We start from the raw sequence: 15,268 nt of genomic DNA, 5'->3' as shown, positions 1-15,268 counted from the left end.
AATGCATGTATTGGGGATCACCGATTGAAGAGGACCTGTTGGGCTCCACAACATAGGTTTGCAGAGATAATTATCTTCAATGAATGGTTGTATCATACTCAATACATTGCTAATTAATTGGGACAAAACAACAATCATTGTCTTTGGGATTAGATATTTGAAGCAAAAGTGGGATTTGAGCAAAACGCAGCTAGAAGTGGTAAGAGAATATCTCAATTTGTGTATGTTGTTTCGCTCCGAGTTGTCTGAACATGCGCTAGTTACCTATAGAAGTTGAAGGCTTTGTCCACCATACTAGGATTGCTTCAGTTCTTTTCAACTTGTGTGTGTTTGGAATTTTAAGCTTTAGTTCACACTTGTACTGCTAAGGTCCTAGCAGTCCTCTATGGGCTGGCGTGCCAGAATTTCAGGCATTGGGGGCTCTAAGCAATGTGGAGAATAAGCTTTCAAGAGTTTATTTATGTATGCATGTGACTATCTCCATCAAGTTCATATGCAGAGAATGGTGGGACTTGCGTTTAGCACTGTGCACAGATTGATCGGTTATGGTGTAGAAGAACGACTCTCACATGTTTAAAAAGGGTCAGGCAATGTGGAAACAGAAGTCTGAGACTACACACTTTAGGCTGATTACACCATACAGCAAACAACAAGCAAACATAAGAGGGATCCTAGGAAAATACTGGTACCTCATAAAGAATGACCCAGTTTTGGGTAAAGTGGCACCACTCAATCCGCAGATTACATTCAGGTGGGAGAAATCGATGAAACCAGTCCTAGTAAGTAACACAATGAAGGACACAACAGCACAAACACCAACAACATGGCTAAGTAGGAAGCAAGGATTTTTAAAGTGTTCCAAGTGTAAAGCATGTTTTTACGGAAAGAATACGGAAACATACGTCTCAGGCCTGTCAAGCAGAGTAAAAAAGATAAAGGGGAAATTCACATGCAAAACTAAGTATGCTGTTTATGTACTGCAATGCCCATGTGGACTTTGGTATGTGGGAAGCACTATTTTGGAAGTACATAAACACTTCCTACAGCGATTGCGTGCCATTAAGCATTGAGATAGAACTTATCCAGTGGCACGCACTTTGAAACATGCCATAATAAGGTCACAAAAGGTCTGACATATTTTGTCATAGACGCACTAGCACCAAGCATCAGGGGAGGAAATAGAGAGAAGAGGTTGCGACAGCTGGAATCAAAATATATTATAGAGCTCGATACAAAGAGCCCAGGACGCCTCAATATTGGAGAGGATCTGCATACTCATTTGTAACTTGTAATTAGTAGTCTTGTATTGAAAATTCTCCTGTATCCTTAGAAAGCTGATCTTAACAATTTTAGCATCACAAAGCACGAACTAGAGCACTTTTCTTATTACTGGAGAGTTAAATAAGCATGAAAATATGAGCAGAACGCAGGTACAATGCCCACTGGGGATTAATCACACAATAGCGCTGAGGGTTCTTAATGCCCACTGGGGCTTAATCACATAATTGCACAGAGGAATCTAGCACTATGCAATGATGTTAAAATTCTGTAAAGATTAAATGTATGCTAATTCTGCACTAGACGATGCATTACAAAGATGGATACATTGATCTGAAAACAATAGCACTGAAGTTGTGTTTTGTTTATTCGTTAAAAATATTGAGTGTTATTTAATGCACTGAAATAGCAAAAAAATGTTATACTAATGAATTACAGAAATAATGAGGTGCAATTCTGTGGTGTACAATGTAATATTACAAACTGTTAGTATTGCACTTTTTGGCAACAATGAAGTGAATTGATTTGTACAATTAGGCTTTAAGATAATCAAACTCATGTATTTAATGGTAACAGATACATGAAACTACCAGTCTATCTTCACTATCATTTAACGCAGAGTGTTGCACGTGGTAATAGAAACAGTCAAAAGACTTCTGTTAATGCCACCTCATCGTTGATGAGCAAGGCTGTGTTCAGACGAAACGCGTTCAATGGTGGCCAGAAAATAAAATATACAAGTACCCACATGTGGCGTCGTCATCCTTGTTTCAAGGGAGAGCTGTAATCTGCAATATATATATATATATATTATCTTCTGGCGACCGCCAGTAGATAGTCATAGTTAGAACCATGTTTCTATAGGAAAAGCATTTTTTGATTTGCTAATAACTTTGGCGTCGTTTGACGAATCTTTATGAAATTTTCCAAAAAGTTACTCTTTTTTGATCAGCTCCTATCTTGAAAGTTTGGGGGTGATTCGTCAAGGGGGGGGACTGAGAAAAAAAGGGGGTCCCAAAACATGTTTTCTCAATGCAATTTCCATAAGAAACTTTAGACAAGGCTACTGCTGAACGGAATTACGCCATATTTGGCAGGGAGAAATGTCTTGGTCCAGAAAGCACGCTTTTGTAGAAATGAGGTAAATATTAGAGAAATATCAAAATTTACAGATATCGATATTTGAGAATTCTGACATCTGATTGGCTGAAGCGTTACGAGCACAAGCGTGCGGATGATTCGCTGCGAACTGTTGAAACTAGGAAGTGTTGGCAGCCATTTTGTGACTGAGTTGTAAGGCGTAGGGTGGAAAAAAGAGAATAATTGTATAAGAGGGTATAGTAGGAACACTGTGGTCTTAGTTTAAGCAGTCTGTACGGTGCAGAGGCAGGGAGTTTGAATGTTGCGTAGGCCGTGGAAATTACGTCCGCAGAACAACGGTGCGCGGTATTGCGTCAAGGTTGCGTAGGCGCTGGAAATCCCATCGGGAAAACAATGCGCCGTATGGCGGCCAGCAGTGTGTAGGGTGCGCACACAGGCAGTGGGAATGTGCGGTATTGCGGCAATTTTCAGTAGGCTGTGTAACGGTGCCCACACAGGTAGTGTGAATGTGCGGTGCGGAAAAAAGAGAATAATTGTATAATAGGGTATAGTAGGATCAGTGTGGTCTTAGTTTAAGCCAGTGTTTCCCAAACTGTGGTCCGCGGACCCCCAGTGGTCCGTGACACATTCCCAGGGGGTCCGCAAGCAACAGTTTTAAAAGCACTTCAAAGTTCCTTGAATAATCTGTAGTTTTCGGGCAACTATAAAAGTCTCAAGATAACATCCAGTGATTAATGTACCTGCTGGAGAGAGAAGCGTGTTTTGTTCAGTAGCAGGTTTGACACATCTAAGGTAGCGCAGAGGGTTAATATGCCTGCTGCAAAGAATGTTTACCATGCATTTTGAAAAAAATTTAAAATTATGAGTTACAATCATAATCTAGCACCTTAAGCTATGACCTGCCATCAAACAGCTGAATGCAAACTGCATGGTACAAGTTAGTATGCTATATTTTTTTCCCAGTCTTTCATAATCCTCATTTTGCCAAAAAGGTTTGTTTGGGTAGGATTAAACTGTTATAATTAAAGTCAAAGCTAACCCCTATGTAACATTCTGTATCAAGATTTTGTGCTTCTCCAGACCAAGCACTCTTAAAAAATGTTCACCAGTATAGATGACATGTGAATCCTACACCTTGAAGTCCCCTTTGCCTTATATAACATAACATTTTCTATACACTGCTTTACACACCTACGATTCATTGTCTCTGTATGTGTGTGATGTAAAGTGCTCTGACACCCTACACTTGTATGAGAGATGCTATAAAACAAATGAAATACATGTGACAGAGGGGCTATTGAGAGAAGAGAGGCACTCTTAGAGAGTGATAGTGAGGGATTTATAAAAGAGCCCCAAAAAGATTGTTGTATTGATGCATAGTAAGGTCATCATTTACTATGCTTTAAAAGCATATTCAATTCAATATATATTGACAAATGTGTTGCAGGATGCACCATTTTTCCCCAAATTTCCTTGGTGGGAGAGCCCCCCAAAGTTTGCTTTGCAGTGGCCAGGCTCACTCACTGCACTTAGTACTGGGACTGGTCTGACAACATTTGTCAGGGCTGCTTTGGGTTTCCAGTCTGGCCCTGGCAGGAGCCTCATACTGCGAAATAGAACCACATATTGAAAAGTTAGTTGCCGAGATGCAGCACTAACCATCCCATTAAAAGTTTTCGATTTTGCTAATTCTTTCTATATAAAATATTAAAATCTTTAGTGAGTCGAGTATTGTTTGGTGTGCACAAGTGTGTGTTTACTTTTTTCAAACTACTGTTTTAATGTTTGAATTTTAAATCATACAAATTGTTTGGGAGTCCTTGTCTTCCAATAGTGACTCAATAGGGGTCCTCAGGAGTTAAAAGTTTGGGAACCACTGGTTTAAGCAATGTGTATGGTGAATATAATGCGCAGTAATGTTTACTTATAATGCGGTGTTCACTTTTATCACGGACAGCGTCACTTTCTTAGACAAAATGTAATATTATGTGGGAAAATTGAAAGTAGAAGTGTTGTCTGCCATTTCCTCCCCTTCCACGGAGTAGCAGGGACATCTGATTGCCTGACGTGTTCCAAGCAGGACCTTCCCAAGCTTAATGTTCATTGGCTGCGAACCATTGAAAGTAGAAGTGTTGGCAGCCATTTCCTTCCCCTCCTCGGAGCGTCAGGGACACCTGATTGGGTGCCGTGTTCCAAGCAGTACCTTCCCAAGCTTAATGTTCATTGGCTGTGAAGCATTAAAAGTAGAAGTGTTGGCAGCCATTCCCTCCTCCTCTGCGGAACACCATGGACATTTTATTGGCTAAAGTGTTAGGAGTACAAGATTGCTCCTTATTGGCTGGGAATGGTTCACTGTTGTGAGCCATTTTGTGACACAGTTCAAAGGAGTACGGGAAAAAAAAGTAGGGGAGGGTAGGAACACTATTAACTCTGTACAGTGCTCGCAAGGTGGTTTATAGGGACTGTAAAGGGAAAAATTGCTTTTTATATATTTTAAGGGCCATTTATATAATTTGCGTGGGCCTTACAAATCAAGGCATGAAAATAACAGAGTGTGTTGTGGACTTGTCTTTATTAAGTCTGCGGTGGGATACTTCCCAGAAGCACTATTTACTTAGTATGTGGTGTTTACTTTTCTGACGGGGCGGTGTGGTTGTGCTGCAAAAATTTCAGTCTAGGTTTGAAACAGTTTTATTAAGCAATCACTATTATACTTTCTTAGGAAAGTGAAGCTGTATATATCAGAGGGGTGACAAATAAAAACGCAATTCATAAATATCGCTTAAGCGTGGCCACACCCTCCCTTTTTTTGTCGGCTATAGTTTGTAAAAGTGTCGCCCCATATTCTTGTTAATTTACAAGGGCATCAGTTACTTTTAGATAAAGAAGAAAAGAAGTGCTACAAGAAACACTCCTGCACTACATCATCTGAGGTCACAACAACAATCACCAGTAAAAAACTGTTAAACGCAAATGACGTGAGATTACATAGAAATGTACGCTTCATCAAAACCTTACATGAAGCACTATGTATACAATTTTTTTTGCATCTACTTTTTTATGAAACATTAGCTGTGTAACAAACTGTGAGGTACTAAGTTATCTACGGAAATAACTATCGTATGCATTGGAAATTTGTCGCACAGATAGATTTTCAAACCCTTTGAAGTACTATAAACACACAGTATATGGATATACAGGGTGAGTTTATAGTATTCCACAGGAGAAGAAGAATAAGGAGCCCAACAGAATTTTTTTTTTTTTTTACAATTTGTATTCTGTAGAATGCGGGAAAGTTTTGTCGTAGTTCTTAGAGGTCGCTAACTGCTCCACTGATAGATCAGGTACTCCTTTAAGAATAATAGTATAATATACACTACTATTCCAATATATTCTATAAGGAGAAGGAGAATTACGAAATATTTTCCAGCTGTGAATATGTTCAAAGCTTCTTTTCTCCGGGAGTTCGAAATCTTTCATCCTCGCAATGACTGGTCATGAAGTCCTCTGAGATCAAAATGACTGTGAATATTAGAATATGCATACTCACACAATATTATCCCGGGAGGGGGGGGAACAAAGTTAGAACGAGAAGCTGCTGATGTTGCATATAAATCTTGAGTTTTGGCGCCCACAGGTCACCAACACTTCTGTGGTTCAGTATAGTGTCACTATTATAATATAGAAAATCACACTATATAAGCTCAGAGGAGCCAGTAAAGGAACAGTGTATCCTCTATTCTGTCTGTTTCTGAATACAAGCTGCTGACGTTACATATAAATTACAAAAACAACCAATAACACTTTTTTGTAAATACAAATCTTTAAATATTCACAAATAGATACGTGTTATAAGTATCTACTATGCTATAATCAAACAACTTACAACTCCGTAATATCTTTTGTTGTCGCAAAAGAACAATCCGACGCTAGAAAACGGAACCTGCAACACACGATGGACACGCGTAAATAACTTGCAAAAACGGGTGAAAAAAACATAGGTTTCAGAGACGTTCTAGTTAGCTGGACATTTCACTCTTACAAAACCAGAGAAATTCCACTGTTATAATTAGTTCAGCTAACTCTAACTCGCGCCCCCGCAATGCACTGCTGATGACATCACGTATTACATCATTCATGACATGGTCAGTGACATCACTGATGACATCTCAAATGACATCACTGATAACATCACTGATGACATCATCCATGTGAAAATCTGATGCACCTCCTCACACTCTAATATAACCTTTGATGCACCCACTGTAAAATGCAGACTACCATTTTCGAAAGCATCGACACACCAATACCAGTTACTACATAAGCACTCACTGATTCATAGGTCTACACACACATCCACTCATTCACCCATACAATCACTCATACATGCAGTCACTCATCAATATAACACTATCATATACACTCATTCATCTATACAGACACTCACACACTGCCACTCATCCACGGAGTTACTCGCACACCTAGACAGTCATGCAAAGAATCAATCACACTCCCATTTACTCACCTATACAGTTATACACACACCACCTCACTTATTCATAAAGATACTAACACATACTTACTCTATTATACAATCACTGATACAAGTACACACTCCTCCATACAGCCACTCTCACAATCACTGACTCTCACCTGTAGACATTTATATACTCCAACTCTCACATTCACTGCATTTTACATATGTAGTTACTTGGACATGTACCACTGAGACATCCATTCACTCACCAACACACACACACTCACCCACCCATACAGCTGTTTCCACGTGCACTCTTGAACCCATACACCCAGTGAAAAAACAACCAGTCACACATCTATGCACAGAGTCACACACCTCTCTAACACCCACCCACACACACAGTCTCCCATACAAATACTCAGGCAACCAATCAATAACCCATATAGACACTCTTGTAGCTAGTGACCAACCCATGCAGCAGCTTACACATTAACACACAGACTGATACAGACATTCATACAGTTTAGTCAGTAACCCATGCATTCAGTAAGTCACATTTAATCACTCACTTATACAGTCAGTCTCGCACATACTAAATCCTCCATCCAGACACTTATACACCCACTTATTCTTCAATACACCTTGGCATATATATAAAACCTATGTAATCTTTACAGAAACACACATTCACTGGATGACGTCATCAGTGATGTCATCAGTGATGTCACTGACCATGTCATGAATGATGTAATATGTGACGTCATCAGCAGTGCATTGCGGGGGCGCGAGTTATGGTTAGCTGAACTAACTATAAGGGTAGAATTTCTCTCGTTTTGCATGAGTGATCTGTCCAGCTAACTATAACGTCCCTGAAACCTATGGTTTTTTCATTGTATATAGTATTACATTTTAGTGGAATTTATTTAATTTGCATTACATTAAATTTATACATTTAAATATTTTAAATGTACTACTTTAAACTCTATTTATATCAAACAAATCGAGATTTATGTATATTTTTTGACGATATTAGTGCCAATAATTTTTTTCGGATATTTTGGCACTTACCATATAAGTATAAGAGCATGATATGGTGGTAAACTACATTTTTGACACTATATTTTTATCAGTGATATTGTTTACCACACTGTTGTCAGTGATCCAAAAAAGAATAAGTGACTGTTGCCACGTTTGAAAAGCAGCTGTCCCAATGATTAATATTTGCACAGAAGTATAATGCATCTTTGTTGTTTTTTTTAACAACCTTATTGTAGAAAAGTAGTGTCTCAAAGTTTATAAACGGAGGACAGGGTTTGAATATAATTGCTAATTTATGTGCAAATTGTTTGGATAAGGCACTTTAGTGTTGCAGACCAACACACCATTTTGCATATTTGTGGGTAAATATGCAGTCTACAACAGTAACTCACTGGTAGCAAGAGGTGCAGAGAGAGAAACTGCCACAAGAACCACTCCAATCAGTACAAATCATTTGTCTTTGACTCCCCCTCTCACCAAGGAAAGAGGGTGCCAAACCCCTTGACACTTGACCATGATTCCAAGACTTCAAGAATGGGTTCCCAGAAGAATGTCAGACACAAAATTCAGGCTTCAATCTTCTCCCACCAGCCAGCACATCCATATTACTCAGAAAAGCGTTGTCCACTAACCTGACTAGCAGGTCAACAGATTGTATTTCCCTAAACACAAGCTCTTTATTTATCTTGCAGCAAGGCTTTATTCCTGGCAAGTGTCTTGGCATAAATTGGGAAAGGGAAGGTTTTGATGACCATCAAGAAGTACTTATGTATTGCGCCACAATACATACAGCATCTGATCACTTCAGTGTGTAGATCTCATAACTGCCATTAGCATTTCTCCAACTGAAACCTCTCAGTGGCTTCTGACCAAACACAAATGGTACGTTCTCTCTAACAATTTCTGTTTGGCATTCCAAAACTTGGGGCCTACAGCATTTTACCCATCTCAGTAGCTAAGTACTGCATAAGATTAAAGATGGGAATCCCTGGCACTCTCAAGTAAGTAGGTCTCTGCAAATTGTCCAATATATACATTTGTGAGTCAAGCTTCAGGATACTCTCTATGAAACAATTTTTCAAAGCACTGAATATATTTAGTGAGGTCTTCTCTTCCTTAATATCTAGAGTATGGATGCTGACAATCAAATGAGACAACCAGCCCTCTACTGTCCTCTAACGTCATCACAGCTGCTTCAGTTTTTATTATTTTCTGTATTAGGATGGCATGCATTAAAATATTGGAACACAGTAGCATATGTTTACACTTAGGTCATTTTCACCATGAGAATCTTGTGCATATACTTTGTGTATAGGACCTTGTGGCTGTAGATGTATTCCTTGTTTTATTTTTTTTCTCATCTTTCTTGGGTGAGGTAAAACAACATTGGATGATATACTTACACTTTTTACTCTGATATATATGTGCAAAGAGAGATGTGAATCTAAGGGGTGAGAATGTCATATCTGCAGTCACACACGCGAAACCAGGGTGTAGGACGAGACTTGATTACAGTAAGGTAGGGGCAGCACAGCTTCATTGCTTATTTCTCCACTGGCACAATTCACTTCCCAGCACACTCCACTTTGGCACCACAGAGGCCGCTGAAAGTCAAGTTGTGGTTTCAATTATACTCCAGCAGCAACTCTGTTATTCTGTCACCTTTGTCCCTCTCTCGATCTCCAACTCCAAATGTGTATTTGTGCACCAAGGTCCATCAACAAGGACTGCAGTGCCCTAGAGTTGTCACCTGCAACTATGTTATGTTGCATGAGCAGCTATGCTCCCTCTATGGTTGAAGCTAGGAAAGTGCGGGTGGAAAGCATGGCTGAATGAAAGCATGAAGAAGCTACTTCACCAATCTCCTTGCAATTTTACAGCAGCCTTGTTGGTTCCCACACTTGATTTGTGGTATGATTAGGCGCAAAGCAACTCTGTTTCACTCAGTTAAATGGGGAACTACTTGGTACCTGTCTGACTACAACCTCAGGTGACGTTGGTGAGCTGCCAACAGAAGACAGTGGCTGGAGCTGGTCAGTTTCTAGTGCTAGATGTCAACACAGCACTCTTTGTGCATGTCCATCAAGCGATCTGATGCATATCTTATTCATCTGTCCAGTTCTAATTGTACCTTGAAAGAGATATTTGAAAATGTGGTAAATATTGGAAATATTTACACTAATTATATCCTTTTTTTTTAATTGCTTTGTATTGATCTGGACTGTTTATTTCAGGAATCGGTCAATAAAGCAATACGATTTAAAAAAAAAAAAAAAAAACAATACAGCCACCATCCAAGTCTAGCCTGGCTGTAATGATTTTGCATTTTTGTTAGACGTATTTTCTTCCCTGCTTTGGGTAATGTAGTGATTGGCTGCCGTGTTTGTTCTGTGAAGTAGAACACATGATGCATCTCTATATCTTCAATTTAATCAACTATTAAGGGTTTTCCTTTACCTTAATATAAAAAAAAAATGCATGTTAACCCATTTTCTGAGGTCATGACTGGCCCCAAAATATTGTTCACTGTGGCTTGTACTAACCATAGGGAGGTGCTGATTGTAAGCAACTTTATCTCAACAGTGACCAGAAGGGTACTGGAATGTGATAGGCTTTCCAACAGTAGTTTTTAATTTGTGAATGTTTGCTTGGGGCATATGTTGCAATACTGTTTTAGTCTGACTGAATTTGTAAGCCAAATGTAAACTACTTGCACATTACATTTGGTTCAGCTGACTCACACAACACAGACTGCCTCAGTGTTACTAGTTAATAGTATTTATGGGATCGGGTTGTGTGGCAGACATTCTTCAAGTAATTTGCATCATGAACAGGGTTTCTTTAGTGAAATTTGTGGGGGTTGAAAATGGGAGGTGGGAAAAGATTTTGAATTTCCGAGCTTTCCAGTTGATAATTTATCCTGCAGTATCATGTAAGTGACATTTAAATGTCTGAGGTGATACCGACACCATGGAATCTCAAATGTGTCGCAAGATCATTAGAATGGGATAGGACAATGGGTAAAAAAAACTACTTCGACTCCTGAATATGCCCTAAACTTTGAAAATCAGATTGCACAGTAATGCTGGGCAGGTCATTGCGTATGCTTTAAAGTCTAGATGCAAGGATGTTAATACTATCAAAGTCACACATTTTGATAAAGCATGGATATGTAATAGAAATAGAAACATTTCATTTTACTCCATCGGTGGCCTTTTTACATACCTACAATTCTAGACTTTAGTATATCTGAAAGTGATGAGGTTGCAGAGGCCTGGTACTTGATTAGAGGTGGCTAAATAGCAGTGATGCTCTGTTTGGGAGACCTTTGTTTTGATAGATGTCTTGAGGGATCTACAGGAGCCACCCAAGTGAGAATACTCATTTTATTCTTCATCCATTACTGATTATACCTTATTGTCTGCAGATGTCATGTGCTGGGTATAGATCTGTGAGCTACTCCCTAGGACTTTATGAAACCACTCAAGAAACAAACAGGAGCTAGAGATCCCAATTTCATATGTAGCACATGGAAGCGGTGTTTTAGTGTGAAGAGATGCTTGGCATTATTTCAAACTAGTATGTTCATGTTGGTATTTGTAGAATGCAAACCTACCTCAAAAGCAAATGATTGCTGAACAAGGCCATGGCTCCTGGGAAAATATTTTTTCGGGGGAAAAGGTCCATGGTAAACTACCAGGTTTAGTACTCCTGAAGAGATGTGACTTCAGCTTTTTTCTGAGATGTAGTTGAGTTTGTGTTCATCTGATGTTAACAGGGATGCTAGTACAGATCCTGGGAGCATTGACCAGAGAAGGCTTGCCTTATGCGTTGTTTTTAAAAAATATTTATGCAATGGTTTGACTCCAGTCTGGCAATTTCGAGGTCTTGGTCTGCCATTATTCCCCAGATGTGGGTAATTTTATTTTCCAGGTAATCTCGGGTCTTCCTGTTAGGCCTATCTTATGCAGCTGGTTTTGAAGAAGATTCAGGCTGCAAGGAGGAGCAAGTGTAGGTCTTTAAACATGGGGTTGATGTGAACAAATTTCTTAGAGCCCTTAATTCAGCCGTGCCACTGCGATTCCTTTCAGGGGTGCTAGGGTATTATTGAGAAGACCACTGAGTAGAGTGTTTCTTCCATCCACAGGCATGTATGGCTGTCCTGAAGTCATCTTCCAGGAGAAATGGCTTCACTTTCTTCTGGAGGGAGTGTAAGAACCAAGTTATCGTGGTGTTCTTTGCATTGTGTTGCTTGAAAGAGAGGTCCGTGTCAAGGTGGAATGCCTGCGATTTTGCATGGTCTCAGCATAGGGGGGGGAGGGGTGAGTGAAGCCATGCGGATTTAAGATGGAAAGTCGGGCTTGAATCTGGGGTTGTTTGATGCTATTGGCCACTAGGAGGTATTCAGTCTATGGTGGAAGAACAGATTTATGATTATTTTATGACAAACTGTTTCTTTGTCCTCAGACTGTTGTCTTGATTTGCTTGACTTTGAAACATTTATTTCCATTAACCTTAAGTTTACAAATATCAGAGGCATGTGGTATCCCTTACAGTACATTGCTTTAACTGGACAATGGCAAGATATGAGTCACTAAACAACAATTGAAATACATTACATGTTTCAGGCAGTGCAACATGCACAGGCTCTTACCGCCAATGCTAGCCTACATAATGGTTTCTGTGGATGCAGGGCGTGTGTTTTTTAAACAGCAGATGCCACATTCCACAATGGATTATACAATTGCAAAGATCCACACACCATGCAAGCCACTTGCATGCCTCTTCGTATGCCAGCTGTGTAGCTTAAAATTTCATAAGGCATTCAGCTTTCCTTCTTCTTGAATCTCTAAAGATGTGGCATGAATGGTAGTAGAGACATTAGACCAGACCTAAAAAATACCTCCAATGACTGATGCTGTGCAAGTGACTTCTACTGTTATTTCCTGAGTATGGTAATTTTTCATAATTGATATCTCAACAGTGTTTACTTTGAATTTGCAGTGTTTGGGCACTCCTAACTTGTCTAACACTTTATTCCAGATTGGAACGAGTACTATGGACAATCCTTTGCTGAAGTACAGTGCAAAAGAATATTTCTTCAAAGCAGCGTTGTGCCATTTTATTGTTGATGAGCTAAATGCTAAGGTTAGTAATCTCCATACCCAAAGTTGTGGCTGTTTCAGAGGAAAAGAAATGAAATAAATTATTAAACTTCATAGATAAAGGTCAATGCTTCTTCACTTCACTTGGATAAGTGTTTAATCAGTGTCCATTATCCAGCGAGTCTGTTCTCCCTGGCACCTTAGGAACAGTCACTAGTGACTATGAAAATTTTGTCATTGCCTACAAGGTAATAATCAGACCACTGAGAATGCTGCACCAATTATGGCAAATGTATGCAGAGTGAAACATGATCCTTTCTACATATCTGTACAGTTTCAACATTTGCATTTTATTTTACTATGACCTGTGCGAAACTGACCTGGTTTTTTTACCCTCCCACCCCAAACATAATCACAAACTATACTTGCCGTTCTCACATGAAACCCCTTCATCCAACATTCTGGCAGCTTTTTTTATGTTGAGTCACTAACATACTTAGATCAGGAACTCCCTGACCTTACCCTGCCTGGACATTACAAGCCCGATATCTGGTGTTTCCTACACTAATCAAGACCCATCCAAAACTGGTTTTGTTTTGCATAGCATTACTCCAATTATATGTTTTATTTCAGATGATGGACTGTTGGCCTTCTTGCGGGAACCTGTTATGGTGTCCCAACCAAGGTGGGAAAATGTGACAAGCAAGGGCAGTTTGGACCCCTACTATAATGTCAGTATGGGAGTCAATATTGAGAAGTAGGGTTATGTTGGCTTCTGCTTCTGTTTTGACTTGCCACCTTTCCCCTCTAAAGTAGAGGAGGGTGGTGTACTAAGGCAATCTGTCATCTTATAACTTGTGGCTCCGGACTGGGCTTGAAGATTCTGGTATCCCGAGCTATTGAGCGTGTCCATCTGTCCTTCGATCAGGCTGCCCCTTCAGGAAAATCTCTTGTCGCAGCAGTAGGGGCAGGTTCTACACCCGAACCTGTCAACGCCCCACCTTCATTCATGGAGATTGAGCAGCGACAGTTGATGACTTTTGACCTTCCGCCCAAAATCAGTAATGTTAACTTGCAAGTTCTGCATCCCTCCACAAAGTCGGTATATGCTTGCCGCTGGGGCATGAGCCACTGCTGCAGTGAATGTGCTGAAAACCAAACAGCCCACTATCAGAAAGTATCCAGACTACAAAATAAACATTTTACTTGTTAGAGATGTGAAGAAGACAAGTCTCAGTGGTTTCGGCTGTTCGAGAACTTCTCTTTCAGGGCTGGCACCGGAGACACATTACTGGGGACAGCAATGATTCCAAATTGGCCCCACACAATGTTCTGGGACATAATAATATTGGGAGATGAATTAATGCCTCAAAGTTGGAACCCAAACTCTCAGGGGGGTTATGCCTCTGTAAGTGCTGGATGAAGTCTAGATTTTCTGGTGTACTGAGGACGCGGCAATAGGGGTACACTCTGGACGGCTTGATACCTATTGGGGACAGCTGGGCCTGCTGGTTTAGGGTTATTGTTCAACCCGACTTCCAACAGCCATATCTTGAGAACCATAAAATGTTGAACAGTGGTTCAAAAAGGTCTGAGTTTTAAGGTGACTAATATCAATAGGACAGGTCACAGGGGATAGGATAAAGAGGGGAAACTCTCAAATTGCTGCCTGATTCAGGAAGGGCACGAAAACAAGTGGAGTTCATTTGCATTCTTTAAGCTATGTCCCTGCCTTTTTACTGACAAAATTATACAGCCATTCCAACTAATCTTGTGATATGGTACGTGCAGTATAGCTCTATTTGGTACCAATGAGGAAACAGTGACTTTGTAGCAGTTTCTGATTCTTCAGAGCAAGAAGAAAACACTTTTTTCATGCGTGCATCCTACACCAAGGGCTGAATTTGCCTCAGAGGGTTGGAAATTACCACTTCCCAATATATACCCAATGGAGTACTGGCTTTCCTGCTCTTTTGTGTGCTCTAATCACCACATTCCTGTAAGTCTGTGTGTTCTGACTGCTTTGTTCTGAAGATGACTCAACATCCTCAGCCAAGCCACAATATTGTTGCTGCTTTTTGACCTTCTGCAAACCTCTTCACAGTTAACTCTTTATTGTCCTCTTCAAAGATTTAGGGTCGTACCCGAGAAAGGCTGTCCTGAGCAACTGGCGTCTGAGCTTCAAGTAGCGATCATCATGAGTAGTGTGATTTTGGCTCATCTTCTGACATCTTTTAGCCAATTTTCTTTTTTTCTCATTGATTTA

General features: G+C 40.0%; 1 protein-coding gene across 1 annotated transcript in view; it reads left to right on the top strand.

Moving 5' to 3' along the window:
- Positions 1–15,268, top strand: part of NAPB (NSF attachment protein beta) — a 172,658-nt gene that overhangs the window by 102,204 nt on the left and 55,186 nt on the right. The window contains exon 8 of the mRNA XM_085612625.1: positions 12,941–13,045. Coding sequence (XP_085468751.1) covers positions 12,941–13,045 — 105 coding nt within the window. The remainder of the gene's footprint in view (positions 1–12,940; positions 13,046–15,268) is intronic.

Source organism: Triturus cristatus, chromosome 6, assembly GCF_964204655.1.
Source record: "Triturus cristatus chromosome 6, aTriCri1.1, whole genome shotgun sequence".
NCBI lineage: Eukaryota > Metazoa > Chordata > Amphibia > Caudata > Salamandridae > Triturus > Triturus cristatus.
Note: the sequence above shows the minus strand (reverse complement) of the source record. Positions and strands in the feature narration are given on the sequence as shown.